At 41.5% G+C, this 27997-nt stretch overlaps 1 protein-coding gene across 1 annotated transcript; it reads right to left on the bottom strand.

Annotated features, from left to right (window-relative positions):
• Positions 1–114: 114 nt before the first annotated feature.
• On the bottom strand, positions 115–27919 carry eIF3b (eukaryotic translation initiation factor 3 subunit b). The gene is made up of 13 exons (XM_076199567.1): positions 27752–27919; positions 25184–25379; positions 24892–25063; positions 24619–24753; positions 24349–24506; positions 18013–18214; positions 12357–12509; positions 12016–12228; positions 8553–8786; positions 8352–8447; positions 8076–8201; positions 6291–6477; positions 115–626 (listed from the first exon to the last, which is right to left on the bottom strand). Exons 1-13 carry the CDS (start codon positions 27864–27866, stop codon positions 529–531), a joined length of 2085 nt encoding a protein of 694 aa, XP_076055682.1. The 5' UTR covers positions 27867–27919; the 3' UTR covers positions 115–528.
• Positions 27920–27997: the final 78 nt, after the last annotated feature.

Here is a 27997-nt window from a genome sequence, read left to right as displayed (position 1 = left end):
ACACAAATCATTTCCAATATAATTTACATTTTTGCAGGAATAATTTCATAAACTTTCTATTTGCACTCCTGATGGACGTAACCTAGCCAAGGATGGGTTAAAAAAAAGTACACATTCAATCGCAACAGTTTATTTAAATCTTTTCTTTTTCCTATATGGTATATGGTAAATTCCACTGTAATGCAATAATTTACACAGTGAAATTCCCCAATATGACCAATACGGCATTGCGTTAATTTGAAAACAAGGTACAGTAAACAAGTAACTGTCACCTGAGCACTTAAACTGTGCAGGACACCCACGTATCAAAACTTACCAAGTGAAGGTTTCCTTCACCTGGTTATGTGAACAAGTTAAGCTCAAAATATATCAAGCCAGACTTCTTTAGGTTAAGTTTGCAACTTTTGCAAACAGTTGCTATAATCACGATGTATGAACGCTGCACCACCACCACCACGACTTGTTGAGGACCGCCTTCCCTCTCAGCAAAGACTGAAAGGGTTACGTCTGACGAAATTCACCTTGACGTTAATCGTCAAGCACAATAATTTCTTTTTTGACCAGGAATTCAACAGTTTCATCTTCATAATCACCTTCATTATCGGCTAAGTTCTCAGAGTCCAATCCTGAAAAGAACAAAGGATATATTAGGTGTATTATTGTGCTGTTCTGTTGAACAAATCTTGAAATTGGCATGAGGTTAGTTTACATTATGCATGTAAAACCCATTGTCACTCTTGGGATTTTATAACTCTGGGTAAGTCTCCAGTAGTGTTGTGTGAAGTGCTCTTAATGTGATGATTTTATATAGGGCAACTGGAGATAATTGCATGGCCAATTCTGTTTGTATATGCTTCCACACCTAAATGCTGGCATGCCAACACAATTCATCTTATGAATAATTTCTCTGTTAGGGGTGGGTACCATATACTTTAACTTGGCCACCCTCCCTATAGTAGCATACTGCTGGGGTTGTTTTTATATTGCATTCCTTGGATCATGTGTGATATGGTGCAAGGACTATAAAGATTTAAAGGCTCTAGAATACAGTTGCTTCTGACACTGCCACTGGACAGGGTCAGGGAAGACCTTTCACCCACAAGCTTAAAGGGAAAAAATGGGTGATCAGTGGGGGTGGATGCATGCCTGCTCCCTACCTAATAAAGAGGAAGAAGTCTGGTATATAGTTGGAATACAATGGAGTACCTATCATTCTCATGTGCTTTTCTATGAAGATTGATGCTTCTAATTGTGAATATTCTATTACTGTTAATTAAATGTCTAGTCATTATTGTTTTCTTTTGTGTTTATAGGATGTCTGTTTCCTTAATTGGTGTTGATTTTCAAGTCCAGCTAATTATTTGTCTTAATGCTGTATTTGTTTGTTGAATGTCCATTAATTGTATGATACCATGCCCTGAATGCAGTAGTGTAGTTCTAATGAGCTGTTTACATACAATAAGCATTTCTTTCTACTGCCAAAATCATGTGCAAGCTATTGTTTTCAATTTCTTGCATGCCTTCACTTGAGATGTTCTGTGTATGTGGTGAAGGTAATGTGTCTGTCAAATGTGAAACTAAGTATCCTATGATTTTTGTCCAGTGGGAGAGGGTGACCATTTAATCTGACCATTAGGTGCTGCTTAAATCTATAGTAGTCAGGAGTAAGCAGCATCATTGAAACCAGCTGAGGGGATGTAAGTATTGTTGCGTCAGCCAAGTTCTTGGTTACTGAAGTAATCTGGGGGGGTGTCCCATTTTGTAGCATGGATTATGTGGGGGGGAGAGGGAGGGAGGGAGAGAGGGAGAGAGGGAGAGAGAGAGAGAGAGAGAGAGAGAGAGAGAGAGAGAGAGAGAGAGAGAGAGAGAGAGGAGTGTGTGGGAGGGAGGGAGGGGGGGCACTGATTAAATGAAGTGGATTTGCTGTAGCTGTACTGCATCTTGCTGCATTGTTTCTGACCCAAGGCAGTGGGTGAGATGAAGGTTTAACCTAAGAAGAAAGGGGGGGAGGGATGGTGAATGGGAAGTGGAATGTGGGGACAAAATGGGTGGGAGTGGATTTATGCCCTTGACTTTGGCTACCTCCCACATAAGGGGGAAAAAGCCCTTGGCAGTATGCATTTTGTTGTTGCTATACTGGGTTATTGACGTGTTCTAGGTTTGGGGCGAGTACAGTGTAGTCTTTTGTCCCCTAAAGATGGCTGCTCTGGGAAACTCTACATTCTCTGTCAGCTAAAATGTCAACAACTCATCACAGTTGTGCATTTCCATGTTTCTGCTGGCACAAACACTCCTTCACACAATCTCCTCTTAACATCCATTCCCAATCTTTATTTCTTATTACACTTTTTAATCCCCCCAAGGCATATACTTTCTTCTCTCAACCTACATTCTACCTACACTTAACTCCCTTTCCTGCCACATTTGCAACAAATTATCTAGATCTATCCACTTCCTCCAGTCTCTCCCTTAGTACTCACTTCCAATTTGCTGCCATCCTCTACCCTTGTACATCTCATCCCCGTACTTTTACCCACATTTATCTCCAACTTCCTTCTTTTCCACACCTTCCTAAACAGTCACCAACTTCCTTAATCCTTCCTCTGATCCTACTAAAAGTGCAGTGCCATCAGCAAACAACAACTGGCTTAGCCCTCATTTTTCTCCACTTTCTTTAACCATCTCCAATCACCAGCCCATTTCCCTTGTGCTCTTACCCCGCCCCACCCATGTATAAATTGAACAGCCAAGGTGACATACTACATCCCTGGTGAAGTCCTACCTTTACCTCAAACCACTTGCACTCTCCATTCCTAATCCTAATGAATACTCTACTATTCTCATAAAAATTCTTAACTGCTGTTAACAGCTTTCTTCCTATCCCATATATCTGCAATACCTCCCACAATGCCTTCTTGTCTACCCTGTCATAAGCCTTTGCCAAATCCATAAAGGCCCAAAAAACACCCATACCACAAAAACCTGATCTATCCAACCCCTACCTGTCCTAAACCCACACTGTTCTTCACCAATTACTCCATCTGTTCCACTCCTAATCCTCTCAATCAAAATGCTCCCATAAGCCTTCCCAACTATACTCAACAAACTGATCCCTCTGAAACTACTACTCACACTTGTCTGTTTCCCTTGTGAAGTGGAACTATATGGCTCCAGTCCTCCAACACTCTACCCTCTTTTAGACAAACATTAAACAACCTCATAAGACAGTCCACCATCACTATACCTACCTTTTCTAGACACTCCTCATGATGCCCAACTAATCCAGGTGCCTTACCTGCTCTCATCACTTTAATAACTGATTTCACCTCATCTTTTCTTGTTTCTCAATTTTCCTCATTCACCACTGTCATTTTCTTAGTGCTTCCCACTGCAACTACCTTTCCCTCCCAATCCTCCTTCACATATGGCAATTCCCTAAACTATCTGCCCATCTCTTTCATTATCATCTCCACCTTTTACCTTTTCTTCTCTACCTGATTTGCCCCCTCTTCCTCCCTTAATTTTCTTCCAAAACATCTTTTTAGTACTTTCAAAATTTTCTGCCATACTCTTACAGTGGCCCATTTCACATCTGTTCTTTTTGTCTCCTTTATCTTATGCTTTATTTCTCTTCTCTTTGTACCTCTCATATAATTCTCTCGTCCTGTTTTGTAACCAATTTGTTAATGCTCGTTTCCTATCTTCTACAACTTTCTTTGCTTCATCATCCCACCACTACTACCCTTCCTTCTATTTCCTCCTGTCCTCCTTGTTCCAAACACTATTTTTGCACACCTTGAGACCCCCTCCTTCAAACATCTTTTTTTAGACACTGCATGACACCCTTCTAACCCAGGTGCCTTACCTGGTCTCATCTTTTTAATGACATTCACCTCATCTTTCCTTATCTCTCCTCCATTTTCCTCATTCAGAACTGTCATTTTCTTAGTGCTCCCCACTCCAACTACCTTCACCTCACTTTCCTCCTTCACATTTAGCATCTCCCTAAAATATTCAGCCCTCTTACTGCTTTCTCTTCCATTATCATCTCTCCATCTGCAGCAATTACCTTTTCTTCTCTATTTGATTTGCCTCCTCTTTCTCTCTTAATTTCCTCCCAAAACATCTTTTTATTACTTTCAGTATTTTCTGTCATATAATCTTACCACATTTCACATCTGCTCTCCTTTACATTATGCTTTACTTCTCTTTTTTCTTTGTACCTCTCATACAATTCTTTTGTCCTATTTTGTAACCAATCTGTGAATGCTAGTTCCTTCTCTTCTACTACCTTCTTTGCTTCATCTCACCACTCACTACCCTTCCTTCTATTTCTTCCCATCCTATGTATTAAGAGTGGAGGTACAGTTGCAGTGGCATAATTTATCTATAAATAGATATTTCCTCTACCAGACAAAATGATGTGTCCAAAGGGGCACCCCATATAGACCCTAAAGTATCAACTGCATGCTACTGATCAGCTTTTAACCCCACAATAACATGCAGCCAATAGCCCAGATGGGTAAAAATCCATATCCATTAAGGACTGAAAATAGGATGGATAAATGGGGGTGAAGGGAACCTTGGGCACAGGGGGTCTTTGTTCAGAGAAACCTTAAAACTCAAGAGGAAAACTTAAACTTCTATCCCTTGTTTCTGCTCTTCTTATTTCTCTCCTGTACTACTCCTAGGGCACTTCTTTTCTGTTTTTGTGGCAATGTGGATTATAAAAATGCTGCTACTGTATTCTCATGCACATTGTAACAAGTAACTAAATGGGGGTACAGTATGGAGACTGGAGAAACCCTATATTTTTCTTCCAATAAGTATCCTTCATTTTTTCCTACTCTCCTTTCAAAGGGGAAAAGGCCATTTGTATCTACTGTTGTGTATTCTAACTCTACCTAACTGCCCTTGGTACTCTGCTCACTAAAAAAAAAACCATCATGCGGGGTAATTTTAACTGGTGGTATTAAGTTGACCACAACATTTTTGGGATCCAAGTGTTTTCATTTAAAAGTTATTGACAGTGTCAACTTTACCACCATTAAAATTACCCAGCATGATGGTACATATACCAAGGCCTTTTCCCCCTTACAAGGGAGGTAGCCAAAAAGGAAAAGGCATAAAATCATTCCCACCCATTCCATCCCTGAATACACTCCACACACCTCCACCCTCCCTCATATCTTAGCACCTCCTGGATGACGGGTCATCCCTGCACCTTGTTCACTGCCCTGGGTCAGAAGCAGTGTCGCAAGACACAGCACATCCACAGCAAGGCCACTTCATCAAATCGGCGACCCCTACTCTCCGTCCCCCCATGCATAAAAGGAGAAGACGGGGAGAAATCCCTTCGGGCTGCGTTAAATTTTGCTCACACATACTACCTCACCCCCCATTCCACCTTATGCATCACAACATCATCCATATACAACCATTCTCCATTCACCCCCGTCTTCTGTCCTCTCCCGTCCTTCCTCAACAGACATTTCCCTCTTCCCCAAAGCCCCCTTCACCCTATCCATCCATCTCATCCTAGGACATCCCCTCATGTTCACTCCCTCCACATCTCTTTTACTAGTCTTTCTTCACTCATTCTTTCCGTGTCCAAACCATCCTAATACTCTTTCATCAACCCTATCTCCCAACTCCCTTTCCACCTCCGTTCTTCTCCTCACCTTCTCATTTCTCACTCTATCTAGCCTAGTAACCCCCATCATACTTCTCAGACACCTCATCTCAAACACATTCAAACTCCTTCTCTCTTCCTCTCTTATGTTCCATGTTTCTGCCCCATACAGTGCTGTTGGCACAATCACTCCTTCATACAGTCTCCTCTTAGCATCCATTCCCAAATGTGTATTCCTCATTACACTCTTCAATCTACCAAGGCATTTACTCGCTTATCTCAATCTACATTCTACCTCCACCTTCACTCCACCTTTTTCTGCCACATTTGCACCAAAGTATCTAAAACTATCCACTTCCTCCATTCGCTCTCCCTTAATGCTCACTTCCAGTCTACTGCCACTTTCACCCCTTGTACATCTCATCACCTTACTTTTACCCACATTTATCTTTAGCTTTCTTCTATCATATACTCTCCCAAACTCTGTCATCAGGTGCTTACTTTGACCTAGTTACCTCCTTTACATGGGGATAGTAAGCATTTGTCATTAATACCTCATGGATCTCACCAAGGAGGTTCACCTTAATAAACCATAATTTTGAATTAAATGAATGTCATACAAACTTTTAACTGAAAACAACAAACAATATGAACTCACCTTCACGAAGTTCAATTCTGGCTTCCTTCATCGAATTATATTTTTCAGTAACTTTCTCACGGTACTCTGTGAAGGAAGCCATGAGTTTCTGACGCTTCTCAATAATATCCTTGCTGGCTTTGCTGAAGCGCATCTTGTCTTGGAGTTCAAACTGAGCAGAATATTTCTTCATGTTCTTCTTGATGTCCTGCAGAATAAGAGGGCAATGAATTAGTTGTGGGATAGGTGTATGCTTGGACTTGGCCACTCCCCTTGTGGGAGAATAGGACTATTTGTTATTTATGTATAATATCTATTTCTGATGGACTCAGTCTAAGAAGAGCCCACTATCCCACCAATCCCTCCCACCACATACTCAAGCACAACTTAATAAATGGCAAGAGCGAGCGATTTTATTACACACACACATAATTAGCAGTACACTACTTAAACATGTACAAACTACCAACTGTACCTCAAAGCACTTATACAATTTACACTCAAGCACTAATTCAAATATCAGTTTGAGTCTCACCCAAGACATGTGTGTGTGTGTGTGTGTGTGTGTGTGTGTGTGTGTGTTGTGTGATGACAGTTTTACCCATTGATGGGGCAATGTATGAACTCTGAGCTCTCATAAGGCAATACCTCTCAAACAACTGTCAGTGTGATCCAAGACCTTGGTGAATCACTCAAGTATTCCAAAATTGATCCTTCCCCAACTCCCCTAGACATCAGCCCATCAAATCCCACCAACAACAGTTTAGATCACAATCCAACAGTTAAACAGTAGTAGCGCAGAATAGGCCTGGCCAGACAAACTACCCCAGATGCAAAATATCTATATACCAAGACCTTTCCCCCCTTACAAGGGAAGTAGCCAAGTCAAAGGCACATATCTACTCCTACCCCCCTCCACCACCTCTTCCTCCCTCTCATCTTAGCTCCTTATGGATGACAGGTCATCCCTCCCACATCCACAGCAAAGCTGCTTTGCTTAATCAGCAACCCCTCCTCTCCATCCCCTCATGCAAAACAAGAGACAACAGGGAGAAATCCCTTGAGGCTATATCAAAATATTCACACAAACACCCCCTACCCCTCCATTCCTTGCATAACAAAGTAATTGCATGGTTTGGAGAAATGGAATTTAAGAGAGGCATAGAGGAAAAGTATGAATGGGTTTGAGATGAAATGTGAAGTATGGTAGGGATTACTAGGTTTGATAGTGAGAAACACTGTGAAGAGGAGAACAGGAGTGGAAAGGGAGATGACAGATAGGGGTGATGAAAAAGTATTGGGATGGTTTGGACACATGGAAAGAGTGAGTGAAGATTAGTAAAAGAGGTATGGAAGACAGAGGTGGAGGAAGTGAACTTGGGGGGATGACAGATGAGAAGGATGGATGGAGTGAAGGGGGCATTGAGAAAGGAGAATGTCTGCTGTTGAGCAGGGGAAAAGTCATGAGATTGGGATGAGTGGAGGGTGAAAGAGGCAATCCCCACAGGAAGGAGGGAGGGAGGGAGGGAGAGAGAGAGAGAGAGAGAGAGAGAGAGAGAGAGAGAGAGAGAGAGAGAGAGAGAGAGAGAGAGAGAGAGAGAGAGAGAAAAACACACACACACGCACGCACACTACTCTAACCCTACCCAAACAATTGTATTTCTTCTTTGAGTAACTTTTGGTCTCATCCAGTGGCCATTGTCACTTGGGAGCTGCAAGTCTCCTGCAAATGACCAGGTCAATGAACTGATATTTCTATTCCCTAAAGAATACTGTAAATCTTCATGAAAATACATTTGACAATACCTTAATGTGAGCTGCATTAAGTAGAGCTGGTGGTCGAGGCCTCCACAGTAACTGACAGAATCTCTCTAATGCTTGTCTCTTCAAACATTTTCCTTGGAAAGACCACAGCCAGTAAGCGTTGTCCACCTAAAAGGCAATCCATTTCAAACTAATTACATCTGTCAAGATTCTGTTTCCCCACTTTCAAGCACAAGAACATATTTTGAAGAAGATGAAGGAAATGGAGAATTTTATATACATTTTTAATTACTTCTAATTCTGGGAATTTTACACTACCTTATGCCCCCACCATGACACACAGGAGGCTACATAACGACCAGTGGGATCCCACTCTATGTCAGTTGCCATAAAGTGCTCTGTAGCAGCCATAACCTGCAAAATAAAGACAAAGACATAAGCTCACACATTCCTTATGTACAAATTAATATTATTATTATTATTATTTTTTTTTTAATAATGTACAATATCATTCATTACCTGGAAGTCCTTTGTGTCAATGAACTCTAGGGCACCAGATAAGTTTCTAAGACCTGCCAAGACAACAAACTGTCCTTGAGGAGACCAAAACAGGTTGTTGCAAGCCCGCTTCTCAAACTTCTTCAGTTCAGATGGTGCTAAACCTTTGTTTACTTGGAAGAACGTCACAGCAACAGATGGAGGTTCTCCGCTGATAATTCCAAATTTGTTACCAATTGGTTCCCAAGCAAAGGCCTATAAAAAAAGGTTTATAATTCAACAAGTACAACTTTCAAATTTAGTTCAATGGAGGCTCATCTGCAATATATATACCAAGGGCTTTTTCCCTCTTACAAGCCAAAATAATTAAGCATAAATCCACTCCCACCCATTTCATCCCCACATATTCAACTCATTCACCACTCCTCCCTCCCTCTTTTCTTAGCTCCTGAATGACTGGTCATCCCTGCATCTTGCTCACTGATCTGGGTCAGAAGGTTAACCTCTTCCATATGATGACAACTACATAGGCATCATGAGATGCAAATCAGTATACAAGGATACCAAGGTTGGTGTTTTGATTATATTTATTTTGTAGTTGTAGCTGAGTGACCCCCAATTTCTCTGAATTGGCTTGATAACATTTTCTGTGTTTATTATTACTAAGTGAAAGAGAATGAGTAATATAGCAGTGACTTTATATTTTATAAGGCAAGTATTGTGATGCATCAATCATTATACCTCAGGCATATGATGCCGAGCATGAGGATTTGACTTGTATTGAAGAGGTTAGTGTGGATGAAGGTAAAGCTGGGAAGGGAGATGTGGGTCTTTATAAATGTATACGGGGCTGAACACACACACAAATAAATAATAATAATAATGTTAAGTGTTGGGTAGGGGTGAGAGGAAAGGTTAAAGGAAGCAAATGAACATCTGTTAATAGAGGCAAAGGCTACAAGGAGATGGGCAGAGTATATCAAAGAACTTTTCATATAAAGGAAGTGGAGAGACTGTGACTGTAGTGGTGGTAGATGCAAGAACAATTGAGAAACATGGAGTAATTAGGGAAGAGCAGTGTAGGCTTATAATAGGAAGATGGTTCACAGATAGATTTTCATAGGACATGCAAGAAGTTTTTGGCAACAAAAATGAACATCTTCATAACTTTCATACATACATATACCAAGGCTTTTTCCCCCTTACAAGGGAGGTAGCCAAAAAGGAAAAGGCATAAAAGATTCAGATAAAGAATGACTGGCTTGACACAGGTATTAGGGGATATGTTATGGATGTAAGAAAATGGAAAGGTGGGGATGTGCCACAGTTGCATAATGTCAGCATGGTTGTTCAATATGTACAAGGTTCAAGTGGTGAGAAAGGTAAATGCAAGAGTGCTAGGCAAGGTGAATTGATGGGTGACAGTGGAGGGTAGTGGGAGGTGAGCCAGTGGTTGGTTGCAGATGACAATGTGCTTGTGGTTAAATATGAGGACAGAATACAGTTGGTGGCAAAGTTCAGGATGGTGTGCGAGAGGAGAGAACAGAAAGTGTGGGCAAAAGTAAATTGAGAAGACATGCAAGCAGTAATGATGGTAGAGGGTTGTAGGTGAATTTTATGAGAAACTGAAGAAAGTGCTTTGGGAATGAACAAGGGAATGGCGAATTCAAATTATTAAGTAAAGCATGATGGAAAAGGTCTTAGGGGAATGAAATTAATTATAAGGAATAGGTACCTGGAGATCGATGTAAAGTGAAGGCTACATAAGATAAAGGTGGGACTTCGTCAGGGATGTGTTATGTAGCATTGGCTGTTCACTTTATATATGGATGGGGTGGTGTGAGAGGTAAATGCAAGGGTAGTGGGTCAGGGATTGGAGATGGTTAAAGAAAATAGAGAAAAGTGGGAGATAAACCCATTGTTGTTTGTTGACAAAACTGCGCTTGTAGCAGGATCAGAGGAGGGATTAAGGAAGTTAGTGACAGAGTTTGGGGTGATATGCGAAATGAAGTTGAAGATAAATGTGGGTAAAAGTAAGGTGATGAGATGAACAAGGGGAGAAAGTGGCAGCAGACTGGAAGTGAGTATTTAGGAAGAGAGACTGGAGGAAGTGGATAGTTTTAGATACTTGGGTGCAAATGTGGCGGGAAAGGGAAGAGTGGAGGTAGAATGTAGATAGAGAGCAAGTAAATGCCTTGGGGGATTAAAAAGTGTAATGAGAAAGACATTTGGGAATGGATGCTGTAAGGAGATTGTATGAAGGAGTGATTGTGCCAACAGCACTGTATCTGGCAGAAACATGGAATATAAGTGAGGAGGAGATGATGAGTTTGAATGTGTTTGAAATGAAAGGCCTGAGAAGTATGGTTGGGGTTACTAGGCTGGATAGAATGAGAAACAAGGAGATGAGGAGGAGAATTGGGGTGAAAAGGGAGTTCCGAGATGGGGTTGATGAAAGAGTTTGGACACATGGAAAGAATTGAGTGAAAAAAGATTAGTAAAAGGTGTGTGGAAGGCAGGGGTAGAAGGAGAGAACATGAGGGGGCAACCAAGGATGAGATGGATGGATAGGGTAAAAGGGGCATTGTGAATAAGGGGAATGTCTGTTGAGGAAGGACGTGAGAAGACAGAAGATAGGGGTGATTGTTGAATGGTTGTGTATGGATGATGCTGTGATCCATAAAAGGGAGTATAAGTGAAAAATAAATTGATGCAGCATGAAAGTATTTCTCCCTGTCTTCTCCATTTCTACATGAGGGGATGGAGGGGGGTCACCAATTAAATGAAGTGGCCTTGCTGTGGATGTGCTGTGTTTTGCAATACTGCTTCTGACCCAGGGCAGTGGGCGAGATGCAGGGATGACCAGTCATCCACGAGGTGCCAAGACAAGAGGGAGGGGTGGGGCATGGATGGGAATGGAGTATGTGGAGATGGAATGGGTGGGCGTGGATTTTATCTTTATTTTTTGGCTACCTCCCTTGTAGGGGGAAAAAGCCTTTGGTATATGTATATACAAATTTAATAATTATTTTCAAGGTTTAAATTAGAAGTCTTCTTAAGGTTTCAAGTACTAGCACTGAGATGCATAGGCCTCTTGAACCAGCAGGAGAATCATGAATACATATTAGGTTCCATTAGAAGCTGTGAATATGGATGCGATTAGGCAGGAGTCTACTATAATCAGACTCAGTAACCTTACACAGGGAAAGAGCTTTTGGTATGTATTTAGCAAATTATCTTCATTATTTTTTAATCTAGACGTGTGTGACAGTGTTGACAGAAGCTGTTTTGGTCATATTGAGAATAAGGTAGGTGGAAAACTTAAAAATACACAACAATGGGTGTGTCTAGATTGGGTCTGAAGTCTGTGAAAATGGGTGGGTGCAAGGCTGTGTTGTTCTTCCATGGTTGTTATACATGTTGGAAAGGCAATAAGCAACATATCTAGTTAATTACGCTTAAACATACAGTACTGTTATATTACCTGAATATTTTCTTTAATTTCCAAGCTGTCCACTGGAATTCCCTTATCTCTCATGTGGAAAATCTCAAAATTGTAATAGATACCAGCATATTTGATTTCATTCTTCTCTCTCTTGGCTTTGACATATCGTGCAACTTTCACACACAAATAATCACCACATTTCTGCCAGTGCATTTTGCAATCTGCTACACTGAACAAGTTCTTGGTTCTGACCTGTAGGAAATTAAGTTTATTATTAGTTCTGCATAACTACACAAACAATTCTTTCACACAGCAGTATAATTTTTCATCTAAACAATATTAACTTACTTCAATTTTTCATCTAAACAATATCAACTTACTTCTTCTCTACTTGGGATGGCAATGAGGGAAACCTTTGCAGGAACATCCTTGTCCTCTGCAATCCAGTAGGCAAGCACAGTATCTGTGGGAGACCAACTGAAGTCCCTAATTCCAGGTACTTTTATACTTTTCATATCCAAAAGACCAAAGGACTGAAAAAGAATGAGAGATTTGACTCAATACAACTCTCATTTGTAATATACAGGAAAAGAACAATGCTTTTAAAGTCAAAGTCCAACTCTAGTGGGCAAGGAGTTGAAGATGGTATGTGTACAAGATCACAGCATTAACCATAGATTGGGCCATATATGCACTCTTGAGCTCTCATCTAGGAGGGTAAAATTTTGTCAATCATGAACCCAATTCATAATCCAAGGCCATGGTAACTTACACACACACAGGCCATACACAAGTTCTAAAATCTCAGCCAGGAGGGTAATAGCTGTTGATCACAAGTCCAACACATGATCCAAGACAATGGCAAATAACACATACCATAAGGCCCTTTCACCCCACTCACCCATTTGCAATATAATTCATTCTTGTTTCTTGTGGCTGAAAGCCATCCCTGTGCCCTCTCCAGTCTAGTTCAGAAACAATGCAGCAAGATAGCCCCTCCACGGCAAAACCCAACAGCCAGTTGATTTGCCCCGACCAATTTGTTATATGGCAACACTTCCCGCTTATCCATTCTAGTAATTACAGAGTAGAAGAGAAGAAATCCTTTCAGGCCACAACAATCTATCATCCATTCACAAGTTCTCTCCACTCACACCTATCTCTTGCTCTCTCCATCCCCCACTCAACTTGCATTTCCCTTGTCAAGGACCCCTTCACCTCATCCACCCATTCCATTTTCAGCATTTCCCTAAATTCATCTCACCAAACTGTTTTCCACACTCTTTACTACTCTTTCTTCACTCACATTCTTCATATCCCCACACTCCTAGTATTATGTAATCAATCCTGTCAGCTCTCTTTTCACTTCATTTTAGTTAAACCCACTTCATACACAAATAAAACCCTTCCCATCCCAACACCTCATGGATAGGGTTCCATCTTCTGTCACTATTCTTGGGACCAGAGCAATGAAAGCTTTTCCACAGCAGATCCTGATTTGACACCTGGAGCTGACTTACAACCCCATTTTCATCACATGGGAACACTCCTCAATAACTCAAAATAATTTAAGTAGCAGATCAGAACATCCCTTTGAGCCACATCATATTTTCAACTATTCACTGTTATACTTTGCTTCTTCTCATCTGTGCATGCCAGACATTCTACAAGCATCCAAATCCCTATTCACCCCCATCCATCCCACCTCATTGGTCTTTCCCCAGTTGTATTCCATCCACATCTGTTTTCCCACTCTTTGTTATTATTTCTTAGCCAATTCTTTCCAATGCACAAACCACCACAACATTCTCTGATCTTTTCTTTCTAACATAAATTTCATCATCCAGTGGCTTGCATCCAAATTTCTGACCATCCCTCAAACATACATACATACATATACCAAGGCTTTTTCCCCCTTCCAAGGGAGGTAGCCAAAAAGGGGAAGGCATAAAAACATTCCCACCCATTTCATCCCTAAATACACTCCACACCCCTCCCACCCTTCCTCTCATCTGAGCACCTCCTGGATGACGGGTCATCCCTGCACCCTGCCCACCGCCTTGGGTCAGAAGCAGTGTTGCAAGACACAGTACATCCACAGCAAGGCCGCTTCATTTAATCGGCGACCCCCCCTCTCCGTCCCCCTTTGCATATAAGGCGAGGACGGGGAGAAATCCCTTCGGGCTGCGTCAAAATTTACTCACACATACTACAACACCCCCCACCCCCCCGCCCATTCCTCCTCATGCAGTCACAACATCATCCATATACAACCATTCTCCACTCACCTCTGTCTTCCGTCCTCTCCCTTCCTTCCTCAACAGACATTCCCCTCTTCCCCAAAGCCCCCTTCACCCCATCCATCCACCTCATCCTAGGACGTCCCCTCATGTTCACTCCCTCCACATCTGCCTTCCATATCTCTTTTACTAGTCTTTCTTCACTCATTCTTTCCATGTGTCCAAACCATCCTAATATTCTTTCATCAACCCTATCTCCCAAATCCTTTTTCACCCCTGTTCTCCTCCTCACCTCCTCATTTCTCACTCTATCCAGCCTAGTAACCCCCACCATACTTCTCAGACACCTCATCTCAAACACATTCAAACTCCTTCTCTCTTCTTTTCTTATGTTCCACGTTTCTGCCCCATACAGTGCTGTTGGCACAATCACTCCTTCATACAGTCTCCTCTTCACATCCATTCCCAAATGTCTATTCCTCATTACACTCTTTAACCCACCAAGGCATTTACTCGCTTCTCTCAATCTACATTCTACCTCCACCTTCACTCCACCTTTTCCTGCTACACTTGCACCCAAGTATCTAAAACTATCCACTTCCTCCAGTCGCTCTCCCTTAATGTTCACTTCCAGTCTACTGCCACTTTCACCCCTTGTACATCTCATCACCTTACTTTTACCCACATTTATCTTTAGCTTTCTTCTATCACATACTCTCCCAAACTCTGCCACCAGCTTCCTCAATCCCTCCTCTGACCCTGCCACAAGCGCAGTGTCGTCCGCAAACAACAACTGGCTCACCTCCCACTTTTCTCCATTTTCTTTAACCATCTCCAATCCCTGACTCACTACCCTAGCATTCACCTCTCGCACCACCCCATCCATGTATAAGTTGAACAGCCAGGGCGACATAACGCATCCTTGACGAAGTCCCACATTTACTTCAAACTACTCACTCTCTCCATTTCTAATCCTAACACATGCTCTACTACTCTCATAAAAACTCTTGACAGCTCCCAAAAGCTTTCCTCCTATCCCATAAATCTGCATAACCTCCCACAGTGCCTTTCTGTCTACCCTATCATAAGCCTTTTCCAGATCCATAAAAGCCCAAAAAACATCCTTCCCCTTTCCTATAGCTTTCTCATATCTGTCTTACCACAAAGATCTGATCTACACAACCTCTACCCATCCTAAATCCACACTGTTCCTCACCAATTACTCCTTCTGTTCCTCTCCTAATCCTCTCAATTAAGATACTCCCATAAGCCTTCCCTACTACACTCAACAAGCTAATCCCTATGAAATTACTACATTCACACTTGTCCCCTTTTCCCTTGTAAAGAGGAACTATACAGGCACTACTCCAGTCCTCCGGTACTCTACCCTCTCTCCAGCAAACATTAAATAACCTCACCAACCAGTCCACCATCACTGAACCTCCCTTTTTCAGACATTCTGCATGACATCCATCCAGACCAGGTGCCTTACCTGCTTTCATCATCTTTACAACTGCCTTCACCTCATCCTTCCTTATTTCTCCTCCATTCTCCTCACTCATCACTCTCATTTTCTTCGCATTTCCCACTGTAGCTATCTTTCCTTCCCTATCCTCCTTCACATTCAGCAACTCCCTAAAATATTCTGCCCATCTTCCCCTCACTGCCCTCTCTTCCATTATCATCTCTCCATCTGTACCTTTTACCTTTTCTTCCCTACTTGATTCGCCTCCTCTTCCTCTCTTAATTTCTTTCCAAAACATCTTTGTATTACTTTCAAAATTTTCTGTCATACTCCTACCCCATTTCACATCTGCTCTCCTCTTTGCCTCCTTTACCTTTTGCTTTACTTCTCTTTTCTTTTCTTTGTACGTCTCATATGACTCCCCTGTCCTCTTTTGTAACCAATCTGTGAATGCTCGCTTCTTCTCTTCTACAACCTTCTTTGTTTCCTCATCCCACCATTCACTACCCTTTCTTCTATTTCCCCCTGTCCTTCTTGTTCCACACACCATCCTTGCACACTTTAAGACTCCCTCCTTGAACCATCCCCATTCCTCCTCCACACCCATCTCTGCTCTATCCTTTACTCCCTCCCACTCCTCCTTCAGCTTCTTTTCGTACTCCTTCTCCTTTTCCTTTTCATTCAAGGAGTTCACTCTAAGAACCTCCCTACCTTTTGTCCCTTTCCTCCTTCTCCATCTATCCTCCACTCTCAGCTTACCTTCCACCAAAAAATGATCTGATATTCCCCCACCCTCTCCCCTTAGCACATGTACATCCTTAACTCTTCCTATCATAATCCTATTTACCACTACATAATCCATTAGCGCTCTATCTACCACCCTTCCCTCCACCACCCTCTCCCATGTGTACTTATGCTTGACTTTCTTCCGAAACACTGTATTCCCTATCATCAACTCTCTTTCTAGACACATTTCCACCATCAACTCTCCACTACGATTCTTTCCTGGAACTCCACACTTCCCAACCACTCCATCGATTGGACCATTTCCCACCCTAGCATTAAGGTCTCCCAGTACTATTACATTGACATTTCTTCCTAAACCCTCTATGCACTCATTTAAATCTATCCAAAAGGCCTCCCTTTCTTCCATGCTCTTCTCACTGCCCGGCCCATATGCACTTACAAGGACCCACATCTCCTTTCCCAGTTTCACCTTCATCCACATTATCCTTGAGGAAACCTCCTTCCACTCCACTACCCCTTTACCTATCTCCTCACTTACTAGAATAGCCACCCCTTCCCTCCCTCGCCCTCTCTTCACTCCTGATAACCTCCCACTTACACTCACCCTTCCCTTTCAACTTAGTTTCACTCAAAGCCAACACATCCAACTTTCTTCTCACAAACATACTACCTATCTCTTCCCTTTTACTCTCATCTGTACCACATCCACGCACATTAAAAGACCCAAACCTTAGGGTGCTGGCCCGAGGCCCTCCAGCACCCCTTATGCCTTTCCTTTTCTTTTTAGGAATCTGCCCATTGGGGCTACAGGGAGAAGAATGCCTAGTCCCTCTCCCCGTCCCTTTCTTCTTGCCTCTTACGATCCAAGTGGGAATACTTGGTGGCAGTATTCTTTTCCCCCACCACTTCCCCTCCTTCCCTTACATGCTCCATACATTTCTGTGGATTCAATTATTTCTTCATACAACTTTCTCTGTGTTCAACCCCAAATACCTTTCTCATAACGGTTTTCTTTCCAACCTAACATTCCTCAACATCTTTAACTACAATTCATTTCTATATGCTCCTCCATTCACTACTGCATATTTGACTTTCTCCACTTCATTTAGTAAGATCTTACCCTTTAAATTTACATTAAATCTGCCATCAATATTTCTTGGATATCTCATACAGTCCTCTGTGAGGAGCTCCATCCTAGCTCTTGATAGGGGGAGTAGGTGACCTTAAATCACATCATCTCATCAACCTATTTTTGCCAACATTTACTTATTTTTTCTCACATCTTTCACACCATGTCACCAAATACTTCAGCCTCACCTAAGCACCTGCCATAATTGCAGCACCATTTACACTTAACTAGCTCACTTCCAATGTCTTCTGTTCCCACCCAACACTGCCAAATCTCTGCCTAGCATTCTTATGTTAACCTCCCTTACCACTCCATCAATAGAAGTATTGAACAATCATGGCATCATCACACAAAGTTGATGCAGCCCTACTTGCCTAAACCTTTTCACTTTCAATTCCCACCTCTCACATTTGGCACATGTCTCACACTGAATACTTTACACAATATACACTTACAGGAGTTTCATAAACACTTAGAACATCCTCTCCAATTCTGGCAAAATATTTGTCATCATGTGACCACTTGAAGACTGGCCATACTGGTGGTCGTTCTGCGTTGAAAGATCGCCTCTTTTGTCCAGTTAGAACATCCCAGATAATGATGGACTGTGGTTCCTCAGCTCTTGCATCAACTTGAGATGAAAATGTAACCATATACCTGGATAAAGAGGATAAATTCTTAACAAATGTACAAGAAGACTAGTTATACATAAATATACCCAACATATTTTCAATTTTCATCAATACATGGGGACCAATGATAGTCACTTGCAAGCGATGGAACTCAGGATGGGTACCTGCGTATGATGGTCCTGAAGATGAGAAGCGTATCTAACCCCCCAACCTCCATGAGGTGCAGCCCTAAGAGGCTGGCACTCAATCTCTGGACTAACAAGCAACTGGTCCCCTTCAGTAAAATCTCCATTCAACAAAAGACAATGATCCACCATTTCTTTCCTGAGACCTAAGGGATATTCCCAGCCACTATGGAGCTATGGGTTTCCAGTCAGTGAAACTTGTGTAAACAATTATACATACATACATATACAAAGGCTTTTTCCCCCTTACAAGGGAGGTAGCCAAAAAGGAAAAGGCATAAAATCATTCCCACCCATTCCATCCCTGAATACACTCCACACCCATCCCTCTCATCTTAGCACCTCGTGGATGACGGGTCATCCCTGCACCTTGTTCACTGCCCTAGGTCAGAAGCAGTGGCACAAGACACAACATATCCACAGCAAGGCCGCTTCATTAAATTGGCAACCCCCCATGCATAAAGGGGAAGACGGGGAGAAATCCCTTCGGGCTGCTTCACAATTTGCTCACACATACCACCTCACCCCCCACCAATTATAAGTTCTTATAGCAAGGCTTTTTCTCCCTTTCAAGGGAAGCCAAAAAGAAAAAGGCATAAAATCATTCCCACCCATTCCATCCCTAAATACACTCCCTTCCCCTCCACCCTCCCTCTTATCTTAGCACCTCCTGGATGACGGGTCATCCCTGCACCTTGTCCACTGCCCTAGGTCACAGCACATCCACAGTAAGGCCGTTTCATTAAATCAGCGACCCCCCCTCTCCATCCCCCCATGCATAAAAGGAGAAGACAGGGAAAATCCCTTCGGGCTGCGTCAAATTTTGCTCACACATACTACCTCACCCCCCCTCCCCCCTCCCATTCCACCTCATGCATCACAACATCATCCATATACAACCATTCTCCATTCACCCGTCTTCTGTCCTCTCCCGTCCTTCCTCAACAGACATTCCCCTCTTCCCCAAAGACCCCTTCACCCCATCCATCCATCTCATCCTAGGATGCCCCCTCATGTTCCCTCCCTCCACATCTGCCTTCCATACCCACTTCACGGGGGGTAGCCAAAAAGAAAAAGGCATAGAAACCACTCCCACCCATTCCATTTCCTATATATTCCACTCCCCTCCACCCTCCTTCTTATCTTATCATATATAATAATCAATGACTATTTCCAAATCCATAAATGTATGAAAATATTCAAAAACCTTCCTTTCATTCACAGGCTCCAACCAAATGACAATGAACATGCTGAACCCCATATAACTGACTACATACATACCAAAGGTCCTTTCCCCTTTATTTGGAGAGTAACCAAGGAAAAGCACCCACCCACCACATCCATCCAGAATTCAATCACTCTCCCCATCGTAGCACCTCATGAATGGGCAGAGGGTCATCCCTGTCCCCCCTCCTACTTAGCTAAAAGACAATACAAGGCCGCATCTCCATAGCCACAGAACATCGACAGCTGATGCTGGTTTACTTCCCACTGCTTCATTATATTCATGCACTCAAAAATTTACAGAGTAGACAAGAATAATGATTCTAGACACATCATTTCATCCACTTACAACTATTCTGGATAGTTTGGACACATGGAAAGAATGAGTTAAGATTGGTAAAAGAGGTGTGGAAGTGTAAGAGGCTGGTAGATACAGGTAAATAAGTAGGTAGAGAGAGGGGTAGGTGGCAAGAATTTCACTTTTATGAATTAGATGTTTTGAAAACAAGTCACAAAGGAGTTGCATAATCTTGCTCACCATCTAAAGTTTATAAACAAGAGCTAGGGTACAGATTTTAATGCTGAGGTGACCATATGTTAACTAAGTCTTTCTGCTTTGATGTTGAGATTGCCTGTGTAAGCGGTATTATTTATGACGTAACAGTCTTTCTGATTGGAGAAGGGTGGCGGAGAAAATTTTTAATTGGTACATAGGAGAGAAGTCATGCCCTTAAGGGGAGGTACTTATTTGTAACAATCAAGATTATAGGATGAATTAAGCAGTGACATTGGAATAGAGATGGCTTAGTGAGTGGGTTGGGGATCCCAGGCAGGAGTCCTCTGGTATACCTAAGACAAGAATGTTGTAGAGAATTAGTGAAGAAAAGAAGAAAAACTATACCACCATTTTAATTCACCCCATCAAGAAACATTACTTGCTGCAAAAGATTTCATGAAGGAAGTGAAGGAAAAATTACAAAACAATATATGGGAACAGTAAACAGAATTAAACCAGTAATTAAGGAGAGATGGGGACTGAAAGTGATGGGGTCAACAGGAAGGCAGAGTTGGATGGAGTGAACATGAGGGGGCAACCAAGGATGATATGGATGGATAGGGTAAAAGGGACATTGAGAAAGAGTAATGTCTGTTGAAGGAAGGAAAAAGACAGAAAATTGGGGTGAATGGAGAATGGTTGTGTATGGATGATGCTGTGATGCATGGAAGGAGTGGGTGGGGGTAGAGGGGTGAGGAAGTATATGTACATACATATACCAAAGGTCTTTTCCCCCTGACAAGGGAGGAGGAGGAAGAGGAAGAGGAAGAAGAAGAAGAAGAAGAAGAAGAAGAAGAAGAAGAAGAAGAAGAAGAAGAAGAAGAAGAAGAAGAAGAAGAAGAAGAAGAAGAAGAAGAAGAAGAAGAAGAAGAAGAAGAAGAAGAAGAAGAAGAAGAAGAAGAAGAAGAAGAAGAAGAAGAAGAAGAAGAAGAAGAAGAAGAAGAAAAAGAAGAAGAAGAAGAAGAAGAAGAAGAAGAATCCACTCCCACCCATTCCATCCCCATATATTCCACTCCCTCCCTCCCTCTTATTTTGAGTTCTCCTGGATGATGGGTCATCCCTGCATCTCACCCACTGCCCTGGGTCAGAAGCAGCAAGGCTGCTTCATTAAATCTGTGACCCCCTCTCTGTCCCCTTATGCAGAAATGGAGAAGATGGGAAGAAATCCCTTTGGGTTGCATTGGGTTATTTTTCACGCATACTCCCTCATCCCCCATCCACTCCCTTTAATGCACCACAGCATCATCTATACACAGCCATTCTCCATTCAACCCTATCTTGTCTTCTCCCGTCCTTCCTCAACATTCTCTTCATTCCCAATGCCCCTTTTACCCCATCCATCGATCTCATCCTTGGTCGGCCCCTCTCATGTTCACTCCTACCTCTGCCTTCCACACCTGTTTTACTAATCTTTCTTCACTCATTCTTTCCATGTGTCTGAACCATCCCAATACTCTTTCATTAACCCCATCTCTCAACTCCCTTTCCACCCCCATTCTCCTCTTCATTCTCACTCTATCCAGCCTAGTAACACCTTCCATACTTCTCTGACACCTTATCTTAAACGCATTCAAACTCCTCTCTTATGTTCCCTGTTTCTGCCTGATACAGTGCTGTCAGCACAATCACTCCTTCATACAATCTCCTCTTAGCATTCATTCCCAAATGTCAATTTCTCATTAAACTTCTTAATCCACCAAGGCATTTACTTGCTCTCAATCTACATTCTACCTCCACCTGCACTCCTCCCTTTCCTACCACATTCACACCCAAGTTTCTAAAACTATCCAGTTCTTTCAGTATCTCTCCCTAAACCCTTCCATACGGTGCCGCACACGTAGGCAGCATGAGGAGCAAGTGGATACGCAATGGTGCCATATCGGCATCTTGATTATATTTATTGTAGTTGCCCCTGCGTAATGACATACTCTCTAAACTGTCTTCATCACATTTTCTATGGTTATCAAAATTCACGGGAAAAAGAGAGAACGATTGATATAAGTGGTGACTATATTTTATGATGCGAGTATTATTACGACACATCGTACGTCTGACAGCTAATGCTGCCCGCGAGATTTTGAACCGTACTGAAGAGGTTAATACTAACTTCCAGTCTGCTGCCACTTTTTCCCCTTGTACATCTCACCACCTTATTTTTACCCACATTCATCTTCAACTTCCTTCTTTCGCACACCTTCCCAAACTGTTTCCTCAATCCATCCTGATCCTGCTAAAAGTGCAGTGTTGTCAGCAAACAACTACTGGCTTATCTCCCACTTTTCTCCATTTTCTTTAATCATCTCCAATCCCAACCCATTACCCTTTCATTTACCTCTTGCACCACCCTATCCATGTATAAATTGAACAGCCAATGCAACATAACACATCCCTGATGAAGTCCCATCTTCATCTCAAAGCAAAGCACTCTCTCCATTTCTGATTCTAACACAAGCACTACTACTATCATGAAAACTCTTGACTGCTTTTAAAAGGTTTCCTCCTATCCCCTTATCTGTAATATCTCCCACTGTGCCTTCCTGTCTACCCTGTCGTATGCCTTTTTCAAACCCATAAAGGCCCAAAATACATCCTACATTTTCCTAGGTTTCTCACTTATGTCTTACCACAAAAATCTGATCCACACAACCACTACCTGTCCTAAACCCACACTGTTACTCACGAATTACTTCATCTGTTCCTCTCCTAATCCTCTCAATCAAGACCCTCCCACAAGCCTTCCCAACTACTTACAAACTGATCCCCCTGAAACTACTACACTCACACTTGTCCCCTTTTCCCTTGTAAAGTGTAACTATACAGGCAGATCACTTTAAGCACCTCCCTACCTTCTGTCCTTTTCCTTTTTCTCCATCTATCACCCACTCTCAACTTATCTTTCACCAAAATAGGATCTGACATTCCCCCCTCTCTCCCCCCTTAGAACATGTACACCCTTAACTCTTCCTACCCTTCTGGTTACCACTACATAGTCCATTAATGCTCTACCACCCTCTTCCATGTGTACTTATGCTTGCCTTTCTTCCTAAACACTGTATTTGCTATCATAATGCTCTTTCTAGACACATCTCCACTATTAACTCTTCATTACAAATCTTTCCTAGAACTCCACACTTCCCAACCACTCTGCCTATTGATTTATTTCCTACCCTAGCATTAAGGTCTCCCAATACCACTTCATTGACATTTCTCCCTAAACCCTCAATGTACTCATTTAAAGTTATCCAAAAAGCCTCCCTTTCCTCTACACTCTTCACATTACCTGGCTCATATGCACTTGCAAAAATTCACATCTCCCTATCCAGTTTCACCTTCATCCACATTAACCTTGCAGAAACCTTCCACTCCACCACACATGGATATGTGATGATATTTTGATGCAGCCCAAAGGGATTTCTCCCAGTTTTCTCTTTTTCTGCATGAGGGTGTGATCCTCAAGGGGGAGTCACCGATTAAATGAAGTGGCCTTGCTGTGTCTTGGTACATTGCTTCTGACCCAGGGCAGAGGTCGAGATGTAGGGATGACCAGTCATCCAGGAGAAGCCTAGATAAGAGGGAGGGAGGGGGGTGAATAGAAGTGGAGTATGTGGAGATGGAACAAGTGGGAGTGGATTTTATGGCATTGTGTTTTTGGCTATCTCCACTGTAAGGAGGAAATATCCATTGGTATATGTATGTACAACTATTCTCTATTACACTCTTCCTTGCTCAATTTCTTTTGCATATATCCTCTTCACTTTGTCCATCCACATCAAAGTTCCCTCATCCCTCTACTTTACAAACTTTTGCTAATCTTTCCTCATTCATTCCACATGCCAAAGCCACTTCAGCTCTCATTTCACACCTATCCCCCCATGCCTCACTATCCATCCTTGTAACACCTATCATACTTTTCAAAGATATTCAGGCTTTTCCTTTCTGCCTCCCTTAAATTCCAAGTCTGCTCCATACAGTTCCATGGGCACAATCACTCCATGAAATATTCTCTCTGCATCCATCCCCTAATCCTACTTATCAAAACACTTTCTATTCACACCAGGCATTTACAGGCCTCTTATACTCTAATTCACCTCCATTCTCTACTTCATGTAACTCAAAACTCTTCACTTCCAGGTCTCATCCCTCAAACATCCAATGTCACGTTAACATAATTTACCACAAACTAAATCCACTTACTTTTCACATGGAGAGAAGTCAATGAACTGTACTCCATTGTGGCTAAATTTCTGTACTTGTCTGAAGTCCTCTCCACCCCACAGAGCAATACCTTTTAAGTGGAATGTCGCCAGGTAGGTACCACGGGGTGACCATCGCACGTATGTTTCTGTCCATCTCTGTATTGTTCAAAGGTCATCCATCATAAATAATTTTAATATATTAAGAAACAAGTTGTACTCTTCTATCACTAGCTGTATGAACAAGAACAAGTAAACATGCCACACCTACTTCTCGCTTTGCAACTACTGTAACTTCAGGTACAGAATTGAGGTAAATTGCTGTTGTTGTTCCACCTTCATATATAACTGAAAACTGATCAAAGCAGTTTTCTTCCAAGAGGTAGTAGCTCAAGTTGCCGAGATCCTATATAAAGAAGAGTAAAATCCACAAAAGGAACAAGTTTTCATTAGTCCAAACTTAGTACAAACTTTCCCCAAAGCATGCAGTTTTTCCTACACCAAACTCACAAAAGGTCACAATGAAAAAATCAATGCTAATAACCTTGTAGGGTTGTGGTTTTGGTTGCTGAAACTCATCAGGAATATTTTCAAATTTGTCAAAGTCTGTAAAGAGGTTACACTGAAATGTATGTTGCTTGTCCAGTTTGTGAGTATTAAGCTGCCTGACGGCTTCCTCAGCACACTGGCGATCCTTGAACTCAAGGAATATGTACCTGAAATGATGATTATGTTAACATTCCCTTCCAATTAAATCTTTGATATCTTTCATCTGAAAAGATTAAACCAAGGATTCCATCACAGAACTTAAAGCCAAAAACATGATGAAGACTTACCCTTTGGTAATACCTTCTGCATCTTTTGGGTAATGCTCAGTAACAATGGGGCCAAAATCTTTAAAGAGTTTGCGGATAACATTCTGGAGTTTTTCCAGCCGTTCAGCTCCAACTTGGGGCACCCCATCAACAATGATAACAGATTCCACACCATCAGTTTCCTTTGGCTGTTCACGCAAAAGGTCACCAAGAAGATCTGTAAAAAAGAAACCATTCAAATTCAGTAAAATTTTTGCATTAAATTGTTGCTGTGCTATAAATTTTTCTAACTATAAAAAACATGAAAATATGTGGAACACATATCTTCTATAGTTTGGAACCAATGATAGATACCTCCTTATGGTGGTTCTGCAAGATGGAGGAAGAATTATGTAAAAGTGCCACAGGAGGACATGTCTTCAAATACAATATTTTGCTCAAATGAACAGAAATTTCTAAAAAGTAAGATTTAGTCCTCACGTGGTGTTTGTCTTGACTTACATGTCAGCAGTTGCCTTTCTCTTTCATGGAGTCTTATCTCTCCCACCTGTCAACATTTATCTTTGTCTACAGGTGGTGCCCCAAGGTCACTGACAGCCTCTGGACTGGGCCAAAGCTCTCTCTTTTAACTATTCTTACACATTTAAAAACAAGAACTTTAAATCAGTTGCTCTTACTACTGCAAACTGGTAACATGAGGCAGGGCCTGACAATCCCTGCAAGCTGCTGTGAATCTGTTTCTAGTCAGTGAAACTCATGGCAACAGTTACCATTATTCTTACAAGTTACCAAATACCTTCAACTCACCACATAATTTCCCACACTTTCAGTTAAATTCCACACTACTGTAACATGTTCCTCTGAGCTACAGGCATCCATACCTCCCCAATTACTTTCCCACACACCCCTGTAACCTTCCTCCACCCACATATGACTTGGCACAAATCTATGAAAATACCCAATCCTATTAGGTAAGGTTAGGTTAGAGAAAGTCCCACTAGGTTTACTTAACCTCTTCACTCCGGGCCACATCGCACGTCCGGCAGCATTAGCTGCCCGACGTGCGATGTTGCGTCATAATAATCACATTATAAAAAGTAAAGTTAGTGCTCAATCGTTCGTTCTCTTTCACCCATGAATTTTGATAACCATAGAAAATATGATGAAGCCAGTTTAGAGAGAATGGAGGTTACGTAGGTACAACTACAATAAATATAATCAAGACGCCGACATCATCGCACACCCACTTGCTCATGACGCCTACGTAGGCGTCACCGTATAGAAGTGGTTAAAAGGGAAAAATAATTTTTTTTTTTTAGAAGTGCACACTTATATGATATAGCATTAGAAAATTAAATATTAAATTGATAAATTATCATACATCAATGTAATATTTTTCTTAGTGGAAATCAATAGCAGAAAATGTTGCTAAAAGCTATGCACAAATGAAATCAAGTTGACTCATTTAGAAGCCATCTTTGTTTTGACAATTCGGAGGTAAGTTGACAACCCTGATGACAATTCTGCCACTAATTTCAATGTAAATCTCTATCTTAGCTTGATCCCCTTCCCTAATACCCAAGGCCAGTTAAGTTTTTTTGCTGGCATTTTCATTCATATGAAATTTCCACTCATTTTCATTTTGCTTATTTTTCCTACTTAAAACTCCAGATCTGGTTAAATTAGTTTTATTAATTTAAATTGGAAATCATTTGTTTTTCTTCTATCCCATACCCAAACCCTAATTTCTTATTAACCTGTTGAGCCATCAATGATCTCTCACTTAGGCTTCAGGTAACGGAAGAATAAATATATACCAGGTAAGCTAGTCACAAATTTTGGTACACAAATACCTTCCCCCACTGGGTCCATGTTCTCTATTTATATATTTTCTTTATCACATACAAGTTCTCTATACAAGATATTACAGAGCTTGAAAATGAATAAAATTTGTCTGTACAAGTTTGTTTGGTCTCACAATGGACAACCTTGTGACAATATTGCCCAATAAATGCTAGACATATGTCAAAAAGTGCAATGGTATATATAAACAATTTTTCATGTATCAATACTCCATACTAATAAGCATAAAATTATGTTGCTCTTTACAGCTTTATCTGGAACCAGTATTGTATATGCATGTTCCCAATTACCACTTCCAAACCATATTGATATTTATTATACTTTGTCATACACCCATATGTCTAACTTCTCAGCTTTCTGCAACGATAGTGTGGGTATTTAATTGCCATAATTATCTACATAGGCACTATGATGACCTTCTTAGGTTCCCTGTTCACCTCTTTGTAATATAAACAATGATTATTACTCGACTATGAAGAAAGTGACATCCGCAGGTAGTATCAGGACGCAAGTTATATAATCCTCTCAGCTTTTTATAAAATTTACAGTAGCACGGTTTCTTTATCATATCTTTAATAGTTTAAACAGTGAATACAAAGTACTTATGTCCAAGAACCCTCCGATATTTGGCCCATATGCTGATTCACTTTCCCGCTTCTATTCAATGGAATTGCCGGCATGTTTATTAACTTTTCCTGTGCAAAAAGCAAATGTAATATTCCTTACCTTCATCTGTTATATCATCTACATAATCTTCTGGGTCATTAAAATCTGGTTCTTCATCTTCTCCTCCCACATCGTTGTCATTCTCCGGATCTTTCCCTTTATTTTTCTTCGCCATGTTGAAGGCGGCCTCGTGTGGTGGCGGAAGGAGCGTAAGATTAGTGGTTCCAAAAATGACATCGTTCTGTAAACATGTGTATCTTTCAAAATACATAAAATATATTCTTTCTCCTCCACTACGAGGCGGAA

The sequence above is a fragment of the Oratosquilla oratoria genome, chromosome 16 (assembly GCF_046742065.1).
Source record: "Oratosquilla oratoria isolate Oo_2021 chromosome 16, ASM4674206v1, whole genome shotgun sequence".
In the NCBI taxonomy this organism is placed as follows: domain Eukaryota; kingdom Metazoa; phylum Arthropoda; class Malacostraca; order Stomatopoda; family Squillidae; genus Oratosquilla; species Oratosquilla oratoria.
The sequence above is the reverse complement of the archived record's forward strand: the minus strand, read 5'-3'. Positions and strand labels throughout refer to the sequence as shown.